The 25,163-nt window shown below is 38.6% G+C and overlaps 1 protein-coding gene across 1 annotated transcript in view; it reads right to left on the reverse strand.

Annotated features, from left to right (window-relative positions):
* LOC139186833 (cyclic nucleotide-binding domain-containing protein 1-like) overlaps positions 1-25,163 on the reverse strand; it is a 358,895-nt gene that overhangs the window by 298,568 nt on the left and 35,164 nt on the right. The window contains exon 3 of the mRNA XM_070802178.1: positions 6,855-6,962. Within this exon, the coding sequence (XP_070658279.1) occupies positions 6,855-6,962 (108 nt within the window). The remainder of the gene's footprint in view (positions 1-6,854; positions 6,963-25,163) is intronic.

A 25,163-nucleotide genomic window follows, 5' to 3' on the forward strand; every position in this document is an offset into this window, starting at 1 on the left:
GATGTACTCTGCATATAAGTTTGATAAGCATGTGACAATATAGAGCCTTGACCTACTCTTTTCCCAATTTGGAACCAGTCTGTTATTTCATGTCTGGTTCTAACTGTTACTTCTTGACCTGCATAAAAGTTTCTCAGAAGGCAGATAAGGTGGTCTGGTAGTCCCATCTCTTGAAGAATTTTCCACAGACAGCTTTAGTATAGTCAGTGAAACATAAATGGATGTTTATCTGGAATTCTCTTCCTTTTTTATGATCCAACGGATGTTAGCAACCTGATCTCTAATTCCTCTGCCTTTTCTAAATTCACCTTGAACATCTGAAAGTTCTTGGTTCATGTACTGTTGAAGCTTAACTTGGAGAAATTTGAGCATTACTTTGCTAGCGTGTGAGATGAGCGCAATCGTGCAGTAGTTTGAGCATTCTTTGGCATCACCTTTCTTAGGGATTGGAATGAAAACTGACATTTTCCAGTCCTGTGGCCACTGCTGAGTTTTCCAAATTTGCTGGCACATTGAGTGCAACACTTTCACAGCATCATCTTTTAGGATTTGAAATAGCTCAACTGGAATTCCATCACCTCCACTAGCTTTGTTTGTAGAGATTCCCCCTAAGGTCCATTTGACTTTGAACTCCAGAATGTCTGGCTCTAGGTGGGTGATCACACCATCATGGTTATCTGGGTCATGAAGATCTTTTTTGTACAGTTCTGTGTATTCTTCCCACCTTTTTGAACCTCTTCTGCTTCTGTTAGGTCCATACCAGTTCTGTCCTTTATTGTGCCCATCTTCGTATGGAATATTCCCTTGGTATCTCCAATTTTCTTGAAGAGATCTCTGGTCTTTCCCATTCTGTTTTTTTTGTTTTGTTTTGTTTTCTTTGCATTGATCACTTAGGAAGATCTTCTTACCTCTCCTTGCTATTCTTTGAAACTCTGCATTCAGATGGTATATCTTTCCTTTTCTCCTTTGCCTTTTGCTTCTCTTCTTTTCTCAATTATTTGTAAGACCTCCTCAGACAACCATTTTGCCTTGTTGCATTTTTTTCCCCTTGGGAATAGTTTGATAGTTTGATCACCACCTCCTGTACAATGTCATGAACCTCCGTCCATAGTTGATCAGGCACTCTATCAGATCTAGTCCCTTAAATTTATTTCTCACTTCCACTGTATAATCATAAGGGATTTGATTTGGATGACCACTGAATGGTCTAGTGGTTTTCCCTACTTTCTTTAATTTAAGTCTGAATTTGGCAATAAAGAGTTCATGATCTGCCACAGTCAGCTCCTGGTCTTGTTTTTGCTGACTGTATAGAGCTTCTCCATTTTCAGCTGCAAAGAATATAATCAATCTGATTCGGTATGGACCGTCTGGTGATGTCCATGTGTAGAGTCTTCTCTTGTGTTGTTGGAAGAGTGTGTTTGCTCTGACCAGTGCATTCTCTTGGCAAAGCTGTTAGCCTTTGCCCAGCTTCATTTTGTACTCCAGTGGGCGTGAATGAAGATCAGTACTTTTCAAACTTAGCTAACCTCCTCTACTTCTGTATCTCTACTTTTCCTCATATGCCTCCATTTTATAGTTTTCTCCTTCTCAGTGCAGTATTTATCCTTCTCTTTTCTCTGCAACCATTATGATGCATGGAGTGCAGAAGTCATATTATTAAGGGAATATATTAATATCAAAAGATAATATAAAATATTATCTTTATTACATATGTCCCCTTAAAGTATCTATAACATCAAATAGGAATTTTTATAGAAGTCAAGAAAGACATTAACAGGGATACAGGCCTCCTTGCAAATATCTAAATTCCCATCCTCCTAAAAAATTACATTTTTTTATAAATGTATCTTTAACATAGATTTCTACAGTTCTGTGGATACATTTTGTTTCTTCTGTTATTATCATTATCTTAAACTTCTTTTTCCTTGGATATAAACTAATGCAAAAATTCATTGAGTAAAGTCTATATATTTCTTGTTATTTAAAAATGTTTGAAGCAAGCAATGCTGTGAATTTTTATTAATTTGTTGCAGAGGTGATTATTGTTTAAATCTGCAGTCCACAGTAATAATCAGTGATCCCATGGATAGTAGCCTGTCAGACTCCTCTGCCCATGGAATTCTCCCAACACAGAATACTGTACTGGGTAGCCATGTCCTTCTCCAAAGGATCTTCTCAACCCAGGGGTCAAGCCCAAGTCTCCCACACTGCAGGCAGATTCTTTATCATCTGAGTCACCAGGGAAGCTCAATAAAGAGCTATTACAGTTAAAACACTCTTTCAATGCATAACTCTGAGTAGGAAAATATTATCCTCTTTTTCTGAGTAAAAAAATCTGGAGTGCAGTCAATGTTCAAAGACAATTCCAAAGACACATTTCTGCTCTTGGGTGGAATAACAATGCAAGTGCAAGTCGTCTGGGTCAAAATTTAGTTTTTTTTTTTTAATGTGTCTATTTGATTTCCCATGTCTGTGAATATACCTAAAGTTTACCTTCTGTCTAGATGATCTACCCAAAAAAAAAAAGTTTAGATAATGGTCACAGTTGCAAACAGCGCTTTGTCTCATTCTCGTCCCGCACTCACATTTTTTGCTCATGTAGCAATGTTTCCCTATGTCTCTGCCATGTGTTCCATTTATTTTCATTAGTGCAGCATTGCTCCAAGTCGTTTTAATGGTTATATAAAGCATTTATTCTGTTCTCCTTGCACATGACTGTCTTACTTCACTGCTTAGCAAATGCCCTGGCATCAGGATTCGCACGAGCTGCCACAGCAAAGGAGGTGTCATACTTCAGTCTGGCTATTGTGTCTGTCACAGGACACTTGAATTAAATGAATTATAAAGTGTTGAGAATATGACAATGATAACAGGTAAAGGTTATTGGTGAATGATTTAATAGTGCAGGAATTTAGTGTCTACTAAGATTCTTGTTTCCTCAATGATTTTATCCTGCCAAATGTTCTCTGAATTAACTGCAGCTCTCTTCTCATCAACTGGGCATATATGAGTTTATCACATTACATGAGGGACCAGTGTAAGCTAAGTGTAGATGAGATTTATAATTTCTTAATATACTTTATGTAATTTATCTTAATTCCATTTTAAGATATTTTATTGTTACTTTAGAGCAGATGATTTTTCATGATCAAAAAAGAGAGAAACATTTTGTATTTCTTAACAGTCACATGATTGTATTCATTACACATTTTTACTTGCCTGATTTTGCTTTTACTATGAGACATGGATACTGAATTAAATCAAATGCCTTTTCATCATCTGTAGATATCATCACATAGTTTCTCTTTGAGCTACTAATATTACAAAATTTTAATAACAGATTTTCTAAAAAATCTTAGTACTCATGAGATGAAGTCAACTTAACTGTAGTGTACCAATATGCTAATACACTATTGCAAACATTTTATTTTTTATGTATGCCTATATGTGGACTTCTCTGGTGGCTCAGGTAGTAAAGAATCAGCCTGCAATGCAGGAGATCTGGATTCAATGCCTGGGTGTGGAAGATCCCCTGGAGAACGGAATGGCAACACACTCCAGCATTCTTGCCTAGAGAATCCCCAGAGACAGAGGAGCCTAGCAGGCTACAGTTCAAGAAGTTGCGAAGAGTCAGACACCACTGAGCAACTAGCACTATTTCTCTGCCTGTATGTGCTGTGCTTACAACCCAGCTTTCCCATGTTGCATGCGAATTCTTCACCGTCTGAGTCACCAAGGAAGCCTAAGAATACTGGAGTGGGTAGCCTATTCCTTTCACCAGGGTATCCTCCCGAACGAGGAATCTACCTGGGGTCTCCTTCATTGCAGTCAGATTCTTTATGAGCTGAGCTACCAGGGAAGCCCATATATGCCTTATCAGTTCAGTTCAGTTCCGTCGCTCAGTCATGTCCAACTCTTTGTGACCCCATGGGCTGCACGCAGCACGCCAGGCCTCCCTGTCCATCACCAACTCCCAGAGTCTACTAAAACTCATGTCCATTGGAGTTGGTGATGCCATCCAGCCATCTCATCCTCTGTCGTCCCCTTCTCCTCCAGCCCTCAATCCCTCCCAGCATCAGTCTTTTCCAATGAGTCAACTCTTCGCATGAGATGGCCAAAGTATTGGAGTTTCAGCTTTAGCATCAGTCCTTTCAATGAACACCCAGGACTGATCTCCTTTAGGATGGACTGGTTGGATCTCCTTGCAGTCCAAGGACTCTCAAGAATCTTCTCCAACACCACAGTTCAAAAGCATCAATTCTTCGGCACTCAGCTTTCTTGACAGTCCAACTCTCACATCCATACATGACCACTGGAAAAATCATAGCCTTGACTAGATGGACATTTGTTGGCAAAGTAACATCTCTGCTTTTAAATATGCTATCCAGGTTGGTTATAACTTTTCTTCCAAGGTGTAAGCATCTTTTAGTTTCATGGCTGCAGTTACCATCTGCAGTGATTTTGGAGCTCAGAAAAATAAAGTCTCACACTGTTTCCCCATCTATTTCCCATGAAGTGATGGGACCAGATGCCATGGTCTTAATGTTCTGAATGTTGAGCTTTAAACCAACTTTTTCACTCTCCTCTTTCACTTTCATGAGAGGCTTTTTAGTTCCTCTTCACTTTCTGCCATAAGGGTGGTGTCATCTGCATATCTGAGGTGATTGATATTTCTCCCAGCAGTCTTGATTCCAGCTTGTGCTTCTTTCAGTAGACATTTCTCACGATGTACTCTGCATATAAGTTAAATAAGCAGAGTGACAATATACAGCCTTGACGTACTCCTTTTCCTATTTGGAACCAGTCTGTTGTTCCATGTCCAGTTCGAACTGTTGCTTCCTGACCTGCATATAGGTTTCTCAAGAGGCAGGTCAGGTGGTCTGGTATTCCCATCTCTTTCAGAGTTTTCCACAGTTTATTGTGATCCACACAGTCAAAGGCTTTGGCATAGTCAATAAAGCAGAAATACATGTTTTTCTGGAACTCTCTTGCTTTTTCCATGATCCAGCGGATGTTGGCAATTTGATCTCTGGTTCCTCTGCCTTATCTAAAACCAGCTTGAACATCAGGAAGTTCACATATTGTTGAAGCCTGGCTTGGAGAATTTTAAGCATTACTTTACTAGCATGTGAGATGAGTGCAATTGTGTGGTAGTTTGAGCATTCTTTGGCATTGCCTTTCTTTGGGATTGGAATGAAAACTGGCCTTTTCCAGTCCTGTGGCCACTGCTGAGTTTTCCAAATTTGCTGGCATATTGAGTGCAACAATTTCACAGCATCATCTTTCAGGATTTGAAATAGCTCCACTGGAATTCCATCACCTCCACTAGCTTTGTTCATAGTGATGCTTTCTAAGGCCCACTTGCTTTCACATTCCAGGATGTCTGGCTCTAGGTGAGTGATCACACCATTGTGATTATCTGGGTCGTGAAGATCTTTTTTGTACAGTTCTTCTGTGTATTCTTGCCACCTCTTCTTAATATCTTCTGCTTCTGTTAGATCCATACCATTTCTGTCCCTTATTGAGCCCATCTTTGCATGAAAGGTTCCCTTGGTATCTCTAATTTTTTTAAGAGATCTCTAGTCTTTCCCATTCTGCTGTTTTCCTCTATTTCTTTGCATTGATCACTGAGGAAGGCTTTCTTATCTCTCCTTGTTATTCTTTGGAACTCTGCATTCAAATGGGAATATCTTTCCTTTTCTCCTTTGCTTTTTGCTTCTCTTCTTTTTACAACTATTTATAAGGCCTCCTCAGACAGCCATTTTGCTTTTTTGCATTTCTTTCCCTTGGGGATGGTTTTGATCCCTGTCCCCTGTACAGTGTTTCAAACCTCCATCCATAGTTCATCAGGCACTCTGTCTATCAGATCTAGTCCCTTAAATCTATTGCTCACTTCCACTGTATAATGTAAGGGATTTGATATAGGTCATACCTGAATGGTCTAGTGGTTTTCCCTACTTTCAATTTAAGTCTGAATTTGGCAATAAGGAGTTCATGATCTGAGACACAGTCAGCTCCCTGTCTTGTTTTTGCTGACTGTATAGAGTTTCTCCATCTTTGGCTGCAAAGGCTATAATCAATCTGATTTCGATGTTGACCATCTGGTGATGTCCATGTGTAGAGTCTTAATAGTCATAACTAAAAACTGATATTTCTTATTTATGCTATTCTTGTGAAATCTTGTTATACAGGCATGGCAAATACACAACCTATATTCATTTTCTATACTCCAAAAATATTAAATTGCATAGAAAGTACCTTTTCTTAAAAAGAACATCTAGTCATATCACTGAGACTAGGAGTTTTTAATTTTTGCTTTTGTTCTATTTTGGCTTCAAAAATACTTTTGGAGAGTTATTTTTACAACTCTTTTATTCATACCATAATTACTTTTATTTATGTCATCTTGAATAATTTTAGTAGTATATATTTTTTACAAAATGAACCAGAAACACCTAGATTATTCTCAGGTTACATGAAATATTCTCTCACAAATTATAATTTATTTAGTTTTCTCTGTATCATTTACTATATTCTCATTCCTAATCGTATTTTATCTTATTAAGATTATTGTATAGGGATAGTTGTTTAATGAAAAAATTCGGGAAGTTACACATATTTATTAGTCCCAGTTATCATATAACCTAATTAAAATGCCTGAAGAATTATGGTAGGAATTCAGCCTTCCTCACTAATATCCATTTTCCTGGCGGATCCGTAACATGGAGTACTGGGAACTGATCAAACACTCAGTATTGAGTTCCACATGTTCTTCTGTGCACTCACACACATCTGCACACACACGCACACATCCGCACACACAAAGGCTTGCTTTCAGAAGAAGACATCATTACCTTGTCTCTTCCTCTTTGAAAAGTTTAGGCAGCCTGACTTTTTTCTGCAAGAATATTTTAGGATATTGCTTCATAAACACATTGTGTGCTGATAGAATATTGGTTCGGCTTAAAAGAGAGAGAGAGAAATTATTATAAGTGCCGTAAGGCTTCTGAAAGAAAGATTTTAAACTCAATATATACAACTTAATTCTATACTATTTAGTCTAAAAAAGCAAGTGACAAAAATATGAAGCATAAACATTTTATGCTTAAAAAATATCCACTATAAAAATTGTCTGTAGTGTGTTTCACTGAGAAATATTTTAAGAATAATAAATTTAGGATAATGCTAATTGTCAAAAAATTATTTTTTTAGCTGAGTCTTCTTAAAATTTTATTTCTGTAATTTATTAAAGTGCTTATAAAATATACCACATAATTAAAATTCTCCCAAGATGATTCATATATAGTTTAGTATTGTATTAGTATTAGTTGCTCAGTTGTGTCTGACTCTTTGCGACCCCATGGACTGTAGCCCACCAGGCTCCTCTGTCCATGGAATTCTCCAGGCAAGAAAACTGGAGTGGGTTGCCATTCCCTTCTCCACATATATAGTTTACATACACATTATTCAAAGTATAGTTATCTGAATCTTTGCAATTATTTATGAAAATCTTATGTGCTATTGTTTTAGGATCAGAATAAAGATGTTTTCAAGCAGTATTTCAGCATTTCTGAAATCCAGATCACTGGACTCATCTCAGGTGTTTTTTAAAGATAGATTTCTGATCCTTTTCCTGATGAAGGAAGATCTCCAAAGGTAGAGTCTAGGTAGTCTTCTTTATTTTAAATATCAACCTCCAGGTGATTCCTACTTGTATACAGGTTTCAATCCAGTGAAAATATTTTAATATGTGAATAACAAAATCTAATGAAATATAGCAAATTGTCAGTGTTAGGTAATGACACTTGTTTCTGAAAAGTCTGCTTCATTCAATTTTTAACTGACAACATCATGAAAATTTGGTCAGTTTTTTAGAATATTGAGTGCTCATCTCGACAGCTTGCATCAATAATTATCAAAAATAATCATACTTAAAATTGAACGTTGACAAACGTCTTAATCAACATTTGCCTCATGACATTGCTTATAAAAGTCTTCAAGATTTCCATGTTTCATTGTCAATGTAAATAACAGCACCACACTTTAAAATATTTGTAGCATCTTTTTTCTCTTGGCCTGAGTTCATAAAGTACTATGTTAATTCTTTACACAAAACAGAGTATATACTTTAAGAATCCTATTTAATTTAACTTAACTGATTCAAATAATGCAATGTGTGATTTATATGACATTAGAAATTTTCATTCCTACTCAGACTCTGTAGAGATGCACGGACCAAGAATCTACTGTTTTTCTAAACTCCAATCACTGAAACCATTGGGAAATTTCCTAAGATCTTTCTTTCTTTCTTTCTTTCTTTTTCTATCTGGAACACACATTTTGCAATCATCTGTTTTTTGGATTGTTATTTCTTATATGACAAACATTTTGCTAAGGTCTTTACATTACTTTTCTCTAATTCTATATTTATATAACAAGAAAAGATTAAGTTCAGTTAGTTCAGTTGCTTAGTCATGTCCGACTCTTTGTGACCCCATGAATTGCAGCATGCCAGGCTTCCCTGTCCATCACCAACACCCAGAGTTCACTCAAACTCATATGCATTGAGTCAGTGATGCCATCCAGCCATCTCATCCTTTGTTGTCCCCTTCTCCTCCTGCCCTCAATCCCTCCCAGCATCAGGATCTTTTCCAACGAGTCAACTTTTCGCATGAGGTGGCCAAAGTATTGGAGTTTCAGCTTTAGCATCAGTCCTTCCAATGAACACCCAGTACTGGTCTCTGTTAAGATGGACTGGTTGGCTCTCCCTGCAGTCCAAAGAACTCTCAAGAGTCTTCTCCAACACCACAGTTCAAAAGCATCAATTCTTCATTGCTCAGCTGTCTTTACAGTCCAACTCTCACATCCATACATGACTACTGGAAAAACCATAGACTTGACTAGACAGACCTTTGTTGGCAAAGTAATATCTCTGCTTTGAAATATGCTATCTAGGTTGGTCATAACTCCTTTTTCTTCCAAGGAGTAAACGTCTTTTAATTTCATGGCTGCAATCACCATCTGCAGTGATTTTGGAGCCCCCAAAAATAAAGTCTGTCACTGTTTCCACTGTTTCCACTTTTTCCCCATCTATTTGCCATGAAGTGATGGGACCAGATACCATGATCTTTGTTTTCGGAATGTTGAGCTTTAAGCCAAGTTTTTCACTCTCCACTTTCACTTTCATCAAGAGGCTTTTTAGTTCCTCTTCACTTTCTTCCATAAGGGTGATGTCATCTGCGTATTTGAGTTTATTGATATTTCTCCCAGCAATCTGGATTCCAGCTTGTGCTTCTTCCAGTCCAGTGTTTCTCATGATGTACTCTGCATAGAAGTCAAATAAGCAGGGTGACAATATACAGCCTTGACGTACTCCTTTTCCTATTTGGAACCAGTCTGCCATTCCATGTCCAGTTCTAACTGTTGCTTCCTGCATATATGTTTCTCAACCTGGTTCAAGCTGAAAAGATTGGTATTATTTAATTCCACTTACACATAAACTACAAAAGTAATATTAATTTGCCTAACTCATTTAACTAGGAAATAGAGGATAAAGGGTACATATGAAAATTAAATTGACCTCTAAACCCATTTTCTCAAACTTTTGGATATGCTACCCTACTAAATAATCAACATGTCAGTTCTTACTATGTGTCAAGGCATTATTCTAGGCAGTTTGCATGTATCTGATCATTTAATTCTTATACCATTTTATTAGCTAATACTCGTACTGTCATCTACATTTTCTAGACTATAATACTGAGGCCCAAAGGAGTACGAAAGCATAATCTTTTTATTATTCTACATGGATCCAGTGTTCCAAGACTTGGAACCTTATTCCAATTGGTAATCTACATAAATCATCTTTGGAGTGGCTAAGAAATTTGTATCAAAGTGCTAAAACATTCACTTTTGTTCTTTTCTGTGTATGGCTAAGATGTTTGCTTCATGTAACCCTTGAGAATTTTCAAAGTGTGATGGCTGGTGTACATGTAACTGGTGTTTATAATTTGTGTCTCCAAAGTAATGTTCCCAAGAAGTGAAAGATGTGTAAAGGTTAAAATGGAAGAGTTAAATGCTAGAGTCAGTCTTCAGAATGAGGTCCTATGTGCCAAATAATGCTCTGATGGCTGTTCCATATCACAAAATGCAGACTACTCCTATTTCTGAGTTTCTTGTTGAAACAAAATCATACAATCCTATGTGTTTAGTCAGAATGCATTTTTGTTTAAAACCGTATGAAATTTGTACATGAATGCATGTGAATGTGGATGAGAAGTAGATTTGAAGAAACATGAAATAAATATAATTAGAAAGCCAAGGACAAAGAAAGATTTAGAACTACAGTAGGGTTGGAGAGTAGATCATGGATCCAAATAACTACTTGACAATTTGAGCACTGTCCAGAAGATACTTATATTTTCCCATGGTGTGCGTAGACACTGCCTATGAATAAAATTGGTCATTTCATTGAGGTTAATCTGCAAGGAAATTCACCTACAAGGAAAAAACTCCAAATTCTTCAAGCAGATAAAGAAAAGATACATGAGAAAACCTATAGCTTTAGGAGATCAATCAAGATTGTGGAGTAAGAAGATGTGTAGCTTATCTCCCCACTCAAACACACCAAAAATAGATGTATATGAAACACATGAAAAGATGCTCAACATTGCTTATTATTAGAGAAAGGAAAATCAAAAACCACAATGAGATACCACCTCACACTGGTCAGAATGGGCATCATCAAAAAGTCTACAAACAATAAATCCTGGGGAGAGTGTGGAAAGGGAAAGCTCTTGCATTTTTGGTGGGAATGTAAACTGATGCAGCCGCTATGGAAGACGGTTTGGAGATTCCTTAAAAAACTAAGAATAAAACCACCATATGACCCAGCAATCCCACTCGTAGGCATGTACCCTGAGGAAACCAGGGTTGAAAAAGACACATGTATCCCACTGTTCATTGCAGCACTATTTACAACTGCTAGAACATGGAAACAACCTAGATGCCCATCGATAGATGAATGGATAAAGAGGTTATGGTACATATACACAATGGAATATTACTCAGCCATAAAAAGGAAGGCACTGGACTCAGTTCTGACGAGGCGGTTGAGCTTATTATACAGAAGGAAGTGAGTCAGATAGAGAAAGATAAATATCGTATTCTAACGCACATATACAGAATCTAGAAACATGGTTCCAAAGAATTTATTTACAGGGGAGCAATGGAGAAACAGATACAGAAAACAAACAGACTAATGGGCATGGGAGAGGGGAGGAAAGGATGAGATGTATGGAAAGAGTAATGTGGAAACTTACATTACCGTATGTAAAATAGATGGCTGAAAGGAATTTGCTGTTATGTCTCAGGAAACTCAAACAGGGGCTCTGCGTCAACCTAGAGGAGTGGGATGGGCAGGGAGATGGGAGGGAGGTTCAAAAGGGAGGGGGAATATGTATACCTGTGGCTGATTCATGTTGGGGTTTGATGGAAAACAGCAAAATTCTATAAAGCAATTATCCTTCAATTAAAAAAAAAGGAAACACACACACAAAACATATGTATATGAAGAACAATCCTCATTGAAAATTAACTAGAAACTGGCAGAAGGAATCCTGTTCAACCAAGGCTGTAAGAAATATGCACACATAATCAGGTGGCAAGGGAATGAAAATGATTAGGTCAGACCGTGCCCCAGGAAAGGACTCAGAGGAAAAGGGAGACAACAAGGGGGACACCCGATCTGGGTGTGGGGGTCTCAGCCCAGAGGTCCTACATGGGAAACAGGAGCCTCCTCGGCTCACTGGAGGACTGCTGAAGCTAAAAGGTGGGCTGCGGAAAACCGGGACTCCATTCACGCAGAAAGCCAGTTGGCTAATTCTAACCCGAACCTAACCCTATGGTTATACCCTGGCATGTATCTCATCCCCAGTCAAACAAACATGCATTCTTCCTCCCTCAATGACACAGAGTGGCACAGGACCTGGGGAGGCCATGAGTAGGGAAAGATGTGCATACGGGGGCAGAGGCCACAGGGTACCGGGAAGAATCTGGGTGGGGCGGCAGTGACTGCTGTTTGCACTTACTGAAGCAGTGCATTAGAAGCAGCCCACATCTCTGACAGCAGCTCATGCCTTACCCACCAGTGTATACTGAGAGCTTGCATGGGCTCTCCTCTACTTGTGGGATAGCTCCATAACAGAGTGGGAGTGGAGGCTGGGGGCAGTGATTACCTGTGAGGGACAAAGTGGTCTTGAACTGAAGGCTACATCTAAGTGCAGCAAGGGAAGCAATTGCAAGTGTCTGCATAGTAGCACATCAGAGACATCTTGTAGCTCTGCTTGAGGCCAGCCCAAGTCCCCCTTGCTTCACCAGGACCTCCTCTGGGACAAGAGGTCTGGTGAAAGGGAGAGGGTAAAACAACATACTTGAAGGTAACAGAGCCATCTGGGGCCTGAACCACAAGGCTCCTGCTCCAGCAACTTGAGATCACATAGCACTCCCATTGGTTGTTGATGGTGACTGAGAAGCAGGAAAATCCTATTTCATAACCCCCTGCACCTCGAGCGCCTCCATCCCCATCACATCCCCTACCAAAGTCAGAGCTGATAGGACACCCTGAAGAAAACCGCAACTTGCATCCACGTAAATTCAACTTCTTTACCAAAAGTACTGGGTACATGCAGTCTGTATAGGTGTGCCCCCATTTAATAGCAATCCTTCAAGACCACAAGAGGTAACTGTTTCCCATAAAATCATAGGAGCAGAGAAAGTTAAGAAAAATGAAAAGGCAGAGGAACTGACCTCATTTGAAAGAATAAGAGAAAACACTTGAAAAAATAAATGAAACAGATATAAACAATTTACCACAAAAGAATTCATAGCATTGATATTTAAAATGGTAGCTAAATTAAGGGGAAAAAATCAATATACTCAGTCAGAATGTTAATACGGAACTAGAAAATATAAAAAAGACCCAATTTACTAGCTGAAATAAAATAGTAGAAGGAATGAATAGCAGACTAAGTTATACAGAAGAACACATAAGTGATCTATAAGATAGAACAATGGAAATCATGCAATAAGAATAGCAAAAAGAAAAATTATGAAAAAAATGTAAGAGATCCCTGTGATAACATTAAGCATACTGACATTTTCATAATAGCAGTTCCAGAAGAAGATGAGAGAGAGAGAGAAGGGGATCAATAAAGTATTTGAAAAAATAATGGCTGAAATTTCCAAAACCTGAAAAAGGAAATAGATATCCAGATACCAGAAGTATAGAGGGTGATGAACCCAAGATGAACCCAAGCAGACCAACACCAAGATACATCATAATTAAAGATCAGAGGGGAAATAAATAAAGTAGAGACCCCACTCTCAAAAAAAAAAAAAAAAAAACAATTAAAAGATTAATGAAAAAAGAGTTCTTTTTAAGATAAACAAAATTGTTAAGATTCTCTTCAAGAATAAAAGAGAAAGATCAAAATAAACAAGATAAGTAATAAAGAGGAGAAATCACCATCAATATAAGACAGATATGAAAATCATAAGAGAATATTATGAAAAGCTACATGCCAACAAATTGGACAATCTGGAAAAATTTGACAAATTTCTAGAAGCATACCATCTTCCAAGACTAAATCAGAAAGAAATAAACAATCTGAACAGATCAATCATTAGCTGTGAAACTGAATCTGTCATCGAAAAAGTTCCAGAAAACAAAAATACAGAACTGGATGGCTTCACAGCAGAACTCTACCAGACATATAAAGATAAGCTAATGCCTGTCCCTCTCAAACTGTTCCAAAAAAAGAAAGAGAAGGGAACACTACCCATTTTATGAGGCCACTATTACCCTGATACCAAAACTAGACAAAGATGCTCCCCCCTAAAATTATAGGGGGGAGCATTACCCCCCCATTATCCCCAATGAACATAGATATAAAAACCCTCAACAAAATACTAGCAAACTGAATCTAACAATATATGAAAAGGATCATACACCATGATCAACTTGGACTTACTCCAGGGATGTGAGGTTAGTTCAATATTCACAAATTAATCACTGTGATAGAGCACTCTGACAAAACGAAGAATAAAGCTCACATGACCGTCTCAAATGATGCAGGGAAGCATTCAACAAAATTCAATGCAGATTCATTATAAAAGCTCTCATTGAAATAGATATAGAGAGACCATATTTCAAAATAATAAAAGCCATTCAAAACAAATCCACAGGTAACATTATACTCAAAGGTGAAAAGCTAAAACCTTCTCTGATAAAATCAGGAGCAAGAAAAGGATGCCAACTATCATCACTTTTATTTGACATATTAATAGAATTGGAAGCTCTAACCACAACAATTAGATAAGAAGAAGAAACAAATGGAATCCAAATTGGAAAGGAAGAAGTTGAAATGTCCCCATTTTTCAGATATCATGATACTTTACATACAAAACCCTAAAGTCTCCACCAAAAAAATTATAGAACTAAAAAATATAAATTCAGAAAAGAAGCAGGATACAAGTTTAAATAAAATAATATGTTACTTTTCTATACACTAATAATAAACTATCAGAAAGATATAGTAAAAAAAAAAACCCTATAAACTCTCATCAAAATAAAATATCTAGGAAAAAACATAATTAAGGAGGTGAAAGAACTGTACTCTAAAAATTATAAAACATGATAAAGGAAATTAAAAATAACACAAAGACTTGTAAATATGTCCCATTCTCTGACAGTGGAAGAATTAACATTGCTAAAGTGGCCACACTACCCAGGTTAGTTCTGACTCTTTGCGACCCCATGAACCGCAGCAGGCCAGGCCTCCCTGTCCATCACCAACTCCTGGAGTTTACTCAGACTCATGGCCATCAAGTCGGTGATGCCATCCAGCCATCTCTTTTTTTATAGTTCTTCTGTGTATTCTGTGTATATTACCCAAAGTAGTCCACAAATTTAATGCAACACCTATTAAAATACCCATGACACTTTTCACAGAACTAGAATAATTCTAAAATGCATATGAAGCCACGAAACCCCCAATAGCCAAAGCAATCTTAAAATAAGCAAACAAAAGAAGTTGGGATTATCACCCTCCCAGACTTCTGACGATCCTACAAATCTACAGTAATCAAAGCAGCATGATATGGGCACAGAAAACAGACGTCGAGATTCACGGAACAGAAACGAGAAACCAGAAATAAACCCAAACATCTCTGACCAGTTAATCTTCACCAAATGAGGCAAGAATATGCAACAGAGAAAAGACAGCCTCTTCAAAAAGTGATACTGCGAAACCTAGACGGCCACATGTGAAAAAAATGAAATTAGAACATTTCCTTAAACCATACAAATAAACTCAAATGGATTAAATGCCTAAATGTAGGACTTGGAACCATAAAACTTCTCGACACAATATATGCAGAATACTGAAAATCATAGCAGTAGTTTTTGGGTCTCTCTCCTAAGAAGAGGTGGCAAGAATACATAGAGGAACTATACGAAAAAGATCTTCATGACCCAGATAATTACAATGGTGTGATCACTCACCTAGAGCCAGACATCCTGGAATGTGAGGTCAAGTGGGCCTTAGGAAGCATCACTACAAACAAAGCTAGTGAAGGTGATGGAATTCCAGCTGAGCTATTTAAAATTCTAAAAGATGATGCTGTGAAATTGCTGTAACTCAGTATGTCAGCAAATGTGGAAAACTCAGCAGTGGCCACAGGACTAGTAAATGTCAGTTTTCATTCCAATCCTGAAGAAAGGCAATGCCAAAGAATGCTCAAACTACTGCACAATTGCACTCATCTCACACGCTAGTAAAGTAATGGTCAAAATTCTCCAAGTCAGGCTTCAGCAATATGTGAACTGTGAACTTGCAGATGTTCAAGCTGGTTTTAGAAAAGGCAGAGGAACCAGAGATCAAATTGCCAACATCTGCTGAATCATGGAAAAAGCAAGAGCATTCCAGAAAAACATCTATTCCTTCTTTATTGATTGTGCCAAAGCCTTTGACTGTGTGGATCACAATAAACTGTGGAAAATTCTGAAAGAGATGGGAATACCAGACCACTTGACCTGCCTTTGAGAAATTTGTATGCAGGTTAGGAAGCAACAGTTAGAACTGGACATGGAACAACAGACTGGCTCCAAATAGGGGAAGGAGTACGTCAAGGCTGTATATTGCCACCCTGCTTATTTAACTTCTATGCAGAGTACATCATGAGAAATGCTGGACTGGAAGAAGCACAAGCTGGAATCAAGATTGCTGGGAGAAATATCAATAACCTCAGATATGCAGATGACACTACCCTTATGGCAGAAAGTGAAGAGGAACTAAAAAGCCTCTTGATGAAAGTGAAAGAGGAGAGTGAAAAAGTTGGCTTAAAACTCAACATTCAGAACACTAAAGTCATGGCATCTGGTCCCACCACTTCATGGGAAATAGATGGGGAAACTGTGTCAGACTTTATTTTTTTGGGCTTCAAAATCACTGCGGATGGTGATTGCAGCCATGAAATTAAAAGACACTTACTCCTTGGAAGGAAAGTTACGACCAACCTAGATAGCATATTGAAAAGCAGAGACATTACTTTGCCAACAAAGGTCCATCTAGTCAAAGCTATGGTTTTTCCAGTAGTCATGTATTGATGTGAGAGTTGGACTGTGAAGAAAGCTGAGTGCCAAAGAATTGATGCTTTTGAACTGTGTTGTTGGAGAAGACTCTTGAGAATCCCTTGGACTGAAAGGAGATGCAACCAGTCCATCCTAAAGGAGATCAGTCTTGGGTGTTCATGGGAAGGACTGATATTGAAGCTGAAATTCCAATCCTTTGGCCACCTGATGCAAAGAACTGACTCATTTGAAAAGACCCTGATGCTGGGAAAGATTGAAGATGGGAAGAGAAGGGGACGACAGAGGATAAGATGGTTGGGTGGCATCACCGACTCAATGGACATGTTTTAGTAATCTCCAGGAGTTGGTGATGGACAGGGAGGCCTGGCATGCTGCACTCCATGGGGTTGCAAAGAATCAGACGGGACTGAGCAACTGAACTCAACTGAACTCCTAAGCCAACAGAAATAAAAGCAAAAATAAACAAATGAGACCTAATTAAGCTTAAAATCCTTTCCAAAGCAAAAGATACTGTCAACAATACAAAAAGACAGCAAACAGAATTGGAGAATCTATTTACAAATGACATGAGCAGCCTGGGTATAAAATCCAAAATATGTAAACAGCTTGTAAGAGTCAGTATCAAGAAACAAACAAACAACCCAACTGATAATGAGCAATAGTCTTGGATAGTTCTTTTTCCACAGAAGAAGTTCAGATGGCTAACAGACATATGAAAATGAGATAAAAATCTAATTTCTACATAAATGCAAATTCAAGCCACAATGAGGTATCACCTTGCACCTGCTGAAATGGCTGTTATCAAATAAATAAATAAATGTTACTGAGAATATGGGGAAAGGGGAACACTTGTACACTGGTGGTGGGAAAATAAATTGGTAAGACAGCTATGTAAAACACTATAGAATTTCCTCAAAAAGTTAGAACTATAACTAAAATATTATCCAGCAATTCCACTGCTGGGAATATATCTGGAAAAAAATGTAAGCACTAATTTGGAAAGATACATGCCTCCCAAAGTTTATAGCACTATTTACAATAAATAAGATATGGAAGCAACCCAAGTGTCCATCAATAAATGAATGGATAAAAAAGATATGGTATATATAGAGAGAGGAGATCGAACCCTACTGGCAACTGTGCACGCAAAGGATTCAGGTTGCAAAGTCCTTATGAGAATCTAATACCTGATGATCTGATTCCATATTATGGTGAATTGTACAATTATTTCATTATGTATCCCAATGTAATAATAATAGAAATAAAGCCTACAATAAATGTAACATGCTTGAATCATCCTGAAACCACCACCCTGCCATCCACCAAAAAATTGTCTTCTGTGAAACCAGTCCCTGGTGCCAAAAAGGTTGGGGACTGCTGCTCTGATTGGCACCAAACACCATATAAACACTGCAGGAATTCTTAATCCCTTCTGCAGGATGGCTTAAGCCCAAGATTTTGTGACCCTGTGGACTGTAGCCTACTAGGCTCTTCCATCCATTTTCCAGGCAAGAATACTGGAGTGGGTTGCCATTTCCTTCTCCAGGAGATCTTCCCAACCCAGGGATTGAACCCTGGCCTCTCACATTGTAGGCAGATGCTTTACCATCTGAGCCACTGGGGAAGTCATATATATATAAGAATATTACTCATCAGAAGCCTCTTGAGAGTCCCTTGGACAGCAAGGTAATTAGACCTGTCTATCCTAGAGGAAATCAATCCTGAATATTCATTGGAAGGACTGATGCTGAAGCTGGAAATCCAATACCTTGGCCACCTGATGCAAAATGCAGATTCATTGAAAAAGACTCTGATGCTGGGAAAGACTGAGGGCAAGAGGAGAAGGGGGTGACAGAGGAGGAGGTGGTTGGAAGGCATCATTGACTCAATGGACATGAGTTTGAACAAACTCCAGGAGATAGTAAAGGACAGGGAAGCCTGGCATGTCGCTGTCCAGGGAGTGGAGGGGTGGGGGGGTGGGTAGGGTGGGAAAGAATCTGACATGACTGAACAGCAACAATGAAAACAAAATTCTGCCTTTTGCAGCAATGTAACTGAACCTAGAAAATATTATGCTTAGTGAAATGTCAGACAAATACTGTGCATTTTGCACAGTCTTTGTGGAATCTAAAAAATAAAAAGAAAGTATTCAGCACAACAGATTCAGAGATATATTTTTTTTAAAAATCTTGTTTATCAGTAAGAAGAAAGAAGCAAGGAGGCACAAGATAGGGGTATGGAATTAAGAGATACAAACTCTTACATAAAGTAGATTAGCCACAAAGATATATTATATAGCAAGGGAGTTATAACCATTGTTTTGTAATAACTTTTAATGGAATATAGTCTGCAAAAATACCGAACCACCATGCAGTATACCTGAAAGTAATTCTTGCCTGGAAAATTCCATGGAGAGAGGAGCCTGGTGGGCTTCAGTTCATGGGGTCAAAGAGAGTCAGGCATGACTGAGCTCACACACACACACACACACACACACACACAATATAAAATTTTATAAATCAATTATATTTCAGTAAAAATAAACAAACCAATAGCTTTACACACAAGAAATATAAACCATGTCCAAGATGCTACATATTCAAGGATCATAAAATTAAATGCTTACCCTGGCCAAGCAGGTTTCAAAAGGTGAGGACTGTGGTGAACAGGAGAGATTATGCCCGTAAAATGGGAGCCATGGCCCTTCTCTTAAACCCACTTTTGTCATGTAATAAGGGAAGTTCAAAGTGGTTAGATATTGCAGGGCATTTTCTTAAGAAGCCAGAAATCTGAACACATATGTGAAAATTTGTGATGTTTGAATATTGGCAACCGCTGTAGACTGAATTATGACCCCTTCAAAATTTATTTTGAAGCCCTGGTTCCCCGTTTCATCTGTATTTGGAGATAGAAATTTTAGGAGATATTAAGGCTAAACTATATTGTACAAATCAATATCTAATCAATTCAAAATGATTGATGACCATAAAAGCAGAGGAATAAGAAGGATCTCTCTCTCTCCACATGCAAGCACCAAAGACAGGCCAAGGGAGGACACGGAGAGAAGGCACCTCTGTGCAAGTTAGGAAGAGCACCTCCACCAGAAACTGAATCAACTCGCATCTTGGACTCGGACTGCCTGGCCTCCAGAACTGTGAGAGTTTCTGACATTTAAAACAGTTAATAGCATTATGCTGAAGAAAGTAGGAAAAACCACTAGGCCATTCAGGTGAGTGGAGGTGACAAATAGATTCAAGGAATTATATCTCCTAGACAGAATGCCTAAAGAACTATGGATGGAGGTTCGTAACATTGTATAGGAGGCAGTGACCAAAATCATCCCAAAGAAAAAGAAATTCAAGACTGCAGAATGGTTGTCTGAGAAGACTTTTACAAATATTAACAGCATGAGGACTTAAACAAGTGAAAGGCAAGGGAGAAAGGAAAAGACATGAATTGAGTGAAGAGTTCCAGAGAAGAGCAAGGAGAGATACGAAAGTTTTCTCAAGTGAACAATGCAAAGAAATAAATAGAGGAAAACAATAGAATGGGAAAACACTAGAGATGGCTTCAAGAAAATTAGAGATATCAAAGGGAAATTTCATGCAAAGATGGGCAAGATAAAACACATAAACAGTAAAGATCTAACAGACACAGAAGAGATTAAGAAGAGGTAGCAAGAATAAACAGAAGAACTATATAGAAAAGGTTTCAATCACCCAGATAAGCCTGATGGTGTGGTCACTCACTAAGTCAGACATTCTGGAGTGTCAAGTGGGCCTTAGGAAGAATTGCTATGAACAAAGCTAGAGGAGGAAATGAAATTCCAGCTGAGCTATTTAAAATCCTGAAAGATGATGCTGTGAAAGTGCTGGACTCAATATGTTAGCAAATTTGGAAAACTCAGCAGTGGCCACAGGACTGGAAAAGGTCAGTTTTCATTTCAATCCCAAAGAAAGGCAATGCCAAAGAATGCTCAAACTACCATACAACTGTGCTCCTTTCACATCCTAGCAAGTTTATGCTCAAAATTGTTCAAGCGAGGCTTCAGCATTATGTGAACTGAGAACTTCCAGATACACAAACTGGCTTCCAAAGAGGAAGATGAACCAGAGATCAAATTGCCAACATTCACTGAATCATGGAGAAGGCAATAGAATTTCAGAAAAATAGCTACTTCTGCTTCATTGAGAACACTAAAGCCTTTGACTCTGCAGATCACAGCAAACTGTGGGAAATTCTTAAAGAGTTGGGAGTACCTTACCTGCCCCCTGAGAAATCTGTATGTGGGTCAAAAAGCAGCATTTAGAACCAGGCAAGGAGCAGCTGGCTGATTCAAAATTGGGAAAGAAATACCACAACACTGTATGCTGTCACCCTGCTTGTTTAACTTCTATCCATAGTACATCATGTGAAACACTGGGCTGGATGAAGCACAAGCTGGAATCAAAATTTCTGGGAGAAAGATCAACAACCTCAGATATGTAGATGATACCATTGTAATGGGAGAATGTGACTTTGTTAAAATGTCCATATGGGCAGAGCTATGGTTTTTCCAGAAGTCATGTACAGATGTCAGAGTTGGATCATAAGGAAAGCTGAGCACCAAAGAATTAATGCTTTAGAATGATGGTGCTGGACAAGACTCAAGAGAGTCCCTTGGACTGAAAGAAGATGAAGTCAATCAATCCTAAAGGAAATCAACACTGAACATTCATTGGAAGGACTGATGCTAAAGCTGATGCTCCATTACTTCAGCCACCTGATGGGAATAACCAACTCACTGGAAAAGATCCTGGTTCTGGGAAGGATTGCAGGCAAAAAAAGAAGATGGGAGCAGACGATGGGGTGGTTAGACAGCATCATCAACTGGATGGACATGAATTTTAGGAAACTCCGGGAGATAGTGGAGGACAGAGGAGCCTGGTGTGCTTCATCCATGGGGTTGCAAAGCGTTGGACATGCCTTCCCAACTGAGCAACAACAAAAAGAAGTACTATGTTCTGGCAGCCCAAGCAGACTAAGATAGTAACTTACTTTCAAATCTGTCTAAATTTCTGTGTGTGGATCAATCAAAATAATTTTGGGGGTGATATCTATCTGAGGTCAGAGAGAAGAACACCAACTGAGTAACAGCTTTGGGAGGGTTCCTTGATTGTGTAACATTAGGAATCTGCTCAGTCGTGTCCGACTCTGCAAATGCCCTGTCTGTCCATCGAATTCTCCAGGCAAGAATACTGGAGTGGGTTGCCATTCCCTTCTCCAGGGGAACTTCTTGACTCAGGAATTGAATCTGAGTCAGGGCAGATTCTTTACCTCCTGAGCTACCAGGGAAGTCCATGAAGAATCCTAGTCTTGTGGTTAAGATAACCTACTTGTATACTAATTTTTCAGAGAACGCAATGGCACCCCACTCCAGTGTTCTTGCCTGGAGAATCCCAGGGATGGGGGACCCTGGTAGGCTACCATCTATGGGGTCGCACAGAGTCAGACACGACTGAAGTGACTTAGCATAGCATAGCATAGTAATTTTTATACTTTATGTAAAATAGCCAGTCATTTAAACTTTATATGCCTCATTTCTTTATCCTTAAAGCAAGAGATTAGTAATAACAGCATCTCTAGGTATAATATCTAATATCATATATTTATCTCAAAGACTTCTCTACACTACACTAAACCATACCTTCTCTTCTTAGGCACAGATGGAGACATTTCCTAACCTTTCTTGTGGTATCTGGCTGAGTTCTAGCCAATGGAATATGGAAGATAAGGTGTGAAGGATGTGTACCACTTCAGACTGGGATCATCAAAATCTTTCCCCAACTTCACAAAAAAAATCCTTTCCATGAGAGATCCTCCACCTTTTTTCCTTTCAGCATGAAGCAAATTATTAGGGAGAACTTGGAAGATAAGCAGAAAAAAATCGGAGAGCAAAAGATTGGAGAAAGTCTGAGTCCCTAAACCAGAAAAACAGCCTGCCAATCAGAAACAGCGTTATAGGGTTTGATGTGAAAAAGAAATAGATTCTATTATGTTGATTCTTGAAAGGCAGTGTCAAAGAGTGTACAAACCATTGCACAGTTGTATTCATTTCACATGCTAGCAAGTAATGCTCAAAATTCTCTAAGCTAGGCTTCAGCAGTGCATGAACCAGGAACTTTCAGGTGTACAAGAAAAGGCAGAGGAACTAGAGATCAAATTAACAATAACCACTGGATCACAGAAAAGGCAAGAGAATTCCAGAAAAACATCTACTTCTGCTTTATTGACTATGCTAAAGTCTTCAACTATGTGGATCACAACAAACTGTGGAAAATTCTAAAAGAGATGGGAATACCAGACCACTTTATCTGACTCCTGTGAAACCTGTATGCAGGTCAAGAAGCAACAATTAAAACCAGACATGGGACAATGGGCTGGTTCAAAAATGGGAAATAAGTATATTAGGGGTGTATATTGTCACCCTGCTTATTTAACTTAAATGCAGAGTACATCATGCAAAACTCTGGGCTGGATGAAGCACAAGCTGGAATCAAGATTGCCTGGAGAAATATCAATAACCCCAGATATGCAGATGACACCAACCTTATGGCAGAAAGCAAAGAAGAACAGAAGAGCTTCTTGATGAAGGTGAAAGAGGAGAGTGAAAAAGCTGGCTTGAAACTCAACAATCAAAAAACTAAGATCAGTGCATTTGGTCCCATCACTTCATAGCAAATAGATGGGAAACAATGACACACATCATTTTCTTGGGCTCCAAAATCACTGCAGATGGTGACTGCAGCCATGAAATTAAAAGGCACTTGCTCCTTGGAAGAAAACCTATGACCATCCTAGACATCATATTAAAAAGTAAGGACAATACTTTGCTGACTAAGGTCTAGTCAAGCTATGATTTTTTTTCCAGTAGTCATATGTGGATGTGAGTTGGACCCTAAAGAAGGCTGAGTGCCGAAGAACTGATGCTTTTGAACTGTGGTGTTGAAGATTCTTCAAAGTCCCTTGAACTGCAAGGAGATCAAAAAAAGTCCATCCTAAAGGAAATCAGTCCTGAATATTCATTGGAAGGACTGATGCTGAAACTGAAGCTCCAATACTTTGGCCACCTGATGCGAAAAACTAATTCATTGGAAAAGACCCTGATGCTGGGAAAGATTGAGGGCAGGAGGAGAAGGGGACGACGGAGGACAAGATGGTTGGATGGCATCACCAACTCAATGGACATGAGTTTGAAGAAGCTCTGGGAGTTGGTGATGGACAGGGAAGCCTGGCGTGCTGCAGTCCATGGGGTCACAAAGAGCTGGACACGGCTGAGCGACTGAACAACAACAAACAGCAGCTGGGACCATCCTAACTAGCACACTATGTCTTCCACATCCTGCTCAGTTCTGCTCACAAGTCTCAGGGGATAATAAGCTTTTTCATAAAATGTTTACTTATCAATTATATTTATGTGATTGCCCTGAAAGTCATAAAATCTGACTCTATTCAACCACTTTTGGATTTTTTTGTTGAATGTGCCTTACAAATGTTGTAGCATCTATACACTTATTTGATGAAAATTGAAAGAAATATGAATGTTATCTTTGCACATTAGGAGATACAATATTTATAAAATGTTTATGACATATGTGTGGAGAAGGCAATGGCACCCCACTCCAATACTCTTGCCTGGAAAATCCCATGGACAGAGGAGCCTGTAGGCTGCAGTCCATGGGGTCGCTAAGAGTCGGACAGACTGAGCAACTTCACTTTCACTTTTCACTTTTCACTTTCATGCATTGGAGAAGGAAATGGCAACCCACTCCAGCGTTCTTGCCTGGAAAATCCCAGGGACGGTGGAGCCTGATGGGCTGCCATCATGGGGTCACACAGAGTCAGACACGACTGAAGCGACTTAGCAGCAGTAGCAGCATGACATATGTGTATATTTATATATCATAATTTACTATGTATAACAGATATATTATATTATAATCTATTAATTTATATTATACTGTATAGATTCTTTTCGTACAATATTAAGTTGAAGAAAAAAATACTCTGTTGTAAGCTCAATGTATTTAACACACCCTAGACTTAAATGAAAAGTTAGATTAATCATCAGTCTTCAGAGAATACCACTACAAAGTGTTATTTTAAAGTGCATTAGCCAATGACATCATGGCTTTAAAACTATATTTTTTTCAAAGGAGTTCCACATGCTATTGCAGTTAATCATAAAAGGTTAATTCCAAGATTTTTATTTTATAAAATTCCTGGAGAAAACTTAAATGATCTGTTTTGACAAAGTTTTTTGACAAAGTTAAACTGCAAAAATATGATTTGAAGACTGAATCTAAACCTTTTAGAGAGATGTTGCTGCTGCTAAGTCACTTCAGTCGTGTCCGACTCTGTGCGACCCCATGGACGGCAGCCCACCAGGCTCCCCCGTCCCTGGGATTCTCCAGGCAAGAACACTGGAGTGGGTGTATATATATATATATATATATACACACACACACACACA

The sequence above is a fragment of the Bos indicus genome, chromosome 14 (genome assembly GCF_029378745.1).
Source record: "Bos indicus isolate NIAB-ARS_2022 breed Sahiwal x Tharparkar chromosome 14, NIAB-ARS_B.indTharparkar_mat_pri_1.0, whole genome shotgun sequence".
Lineage (NCBI taxonomy): Eukaryota > Metazoa > Chordata > Mammalia > Artiodactyla > Bovidae > Bos > Bos indicus.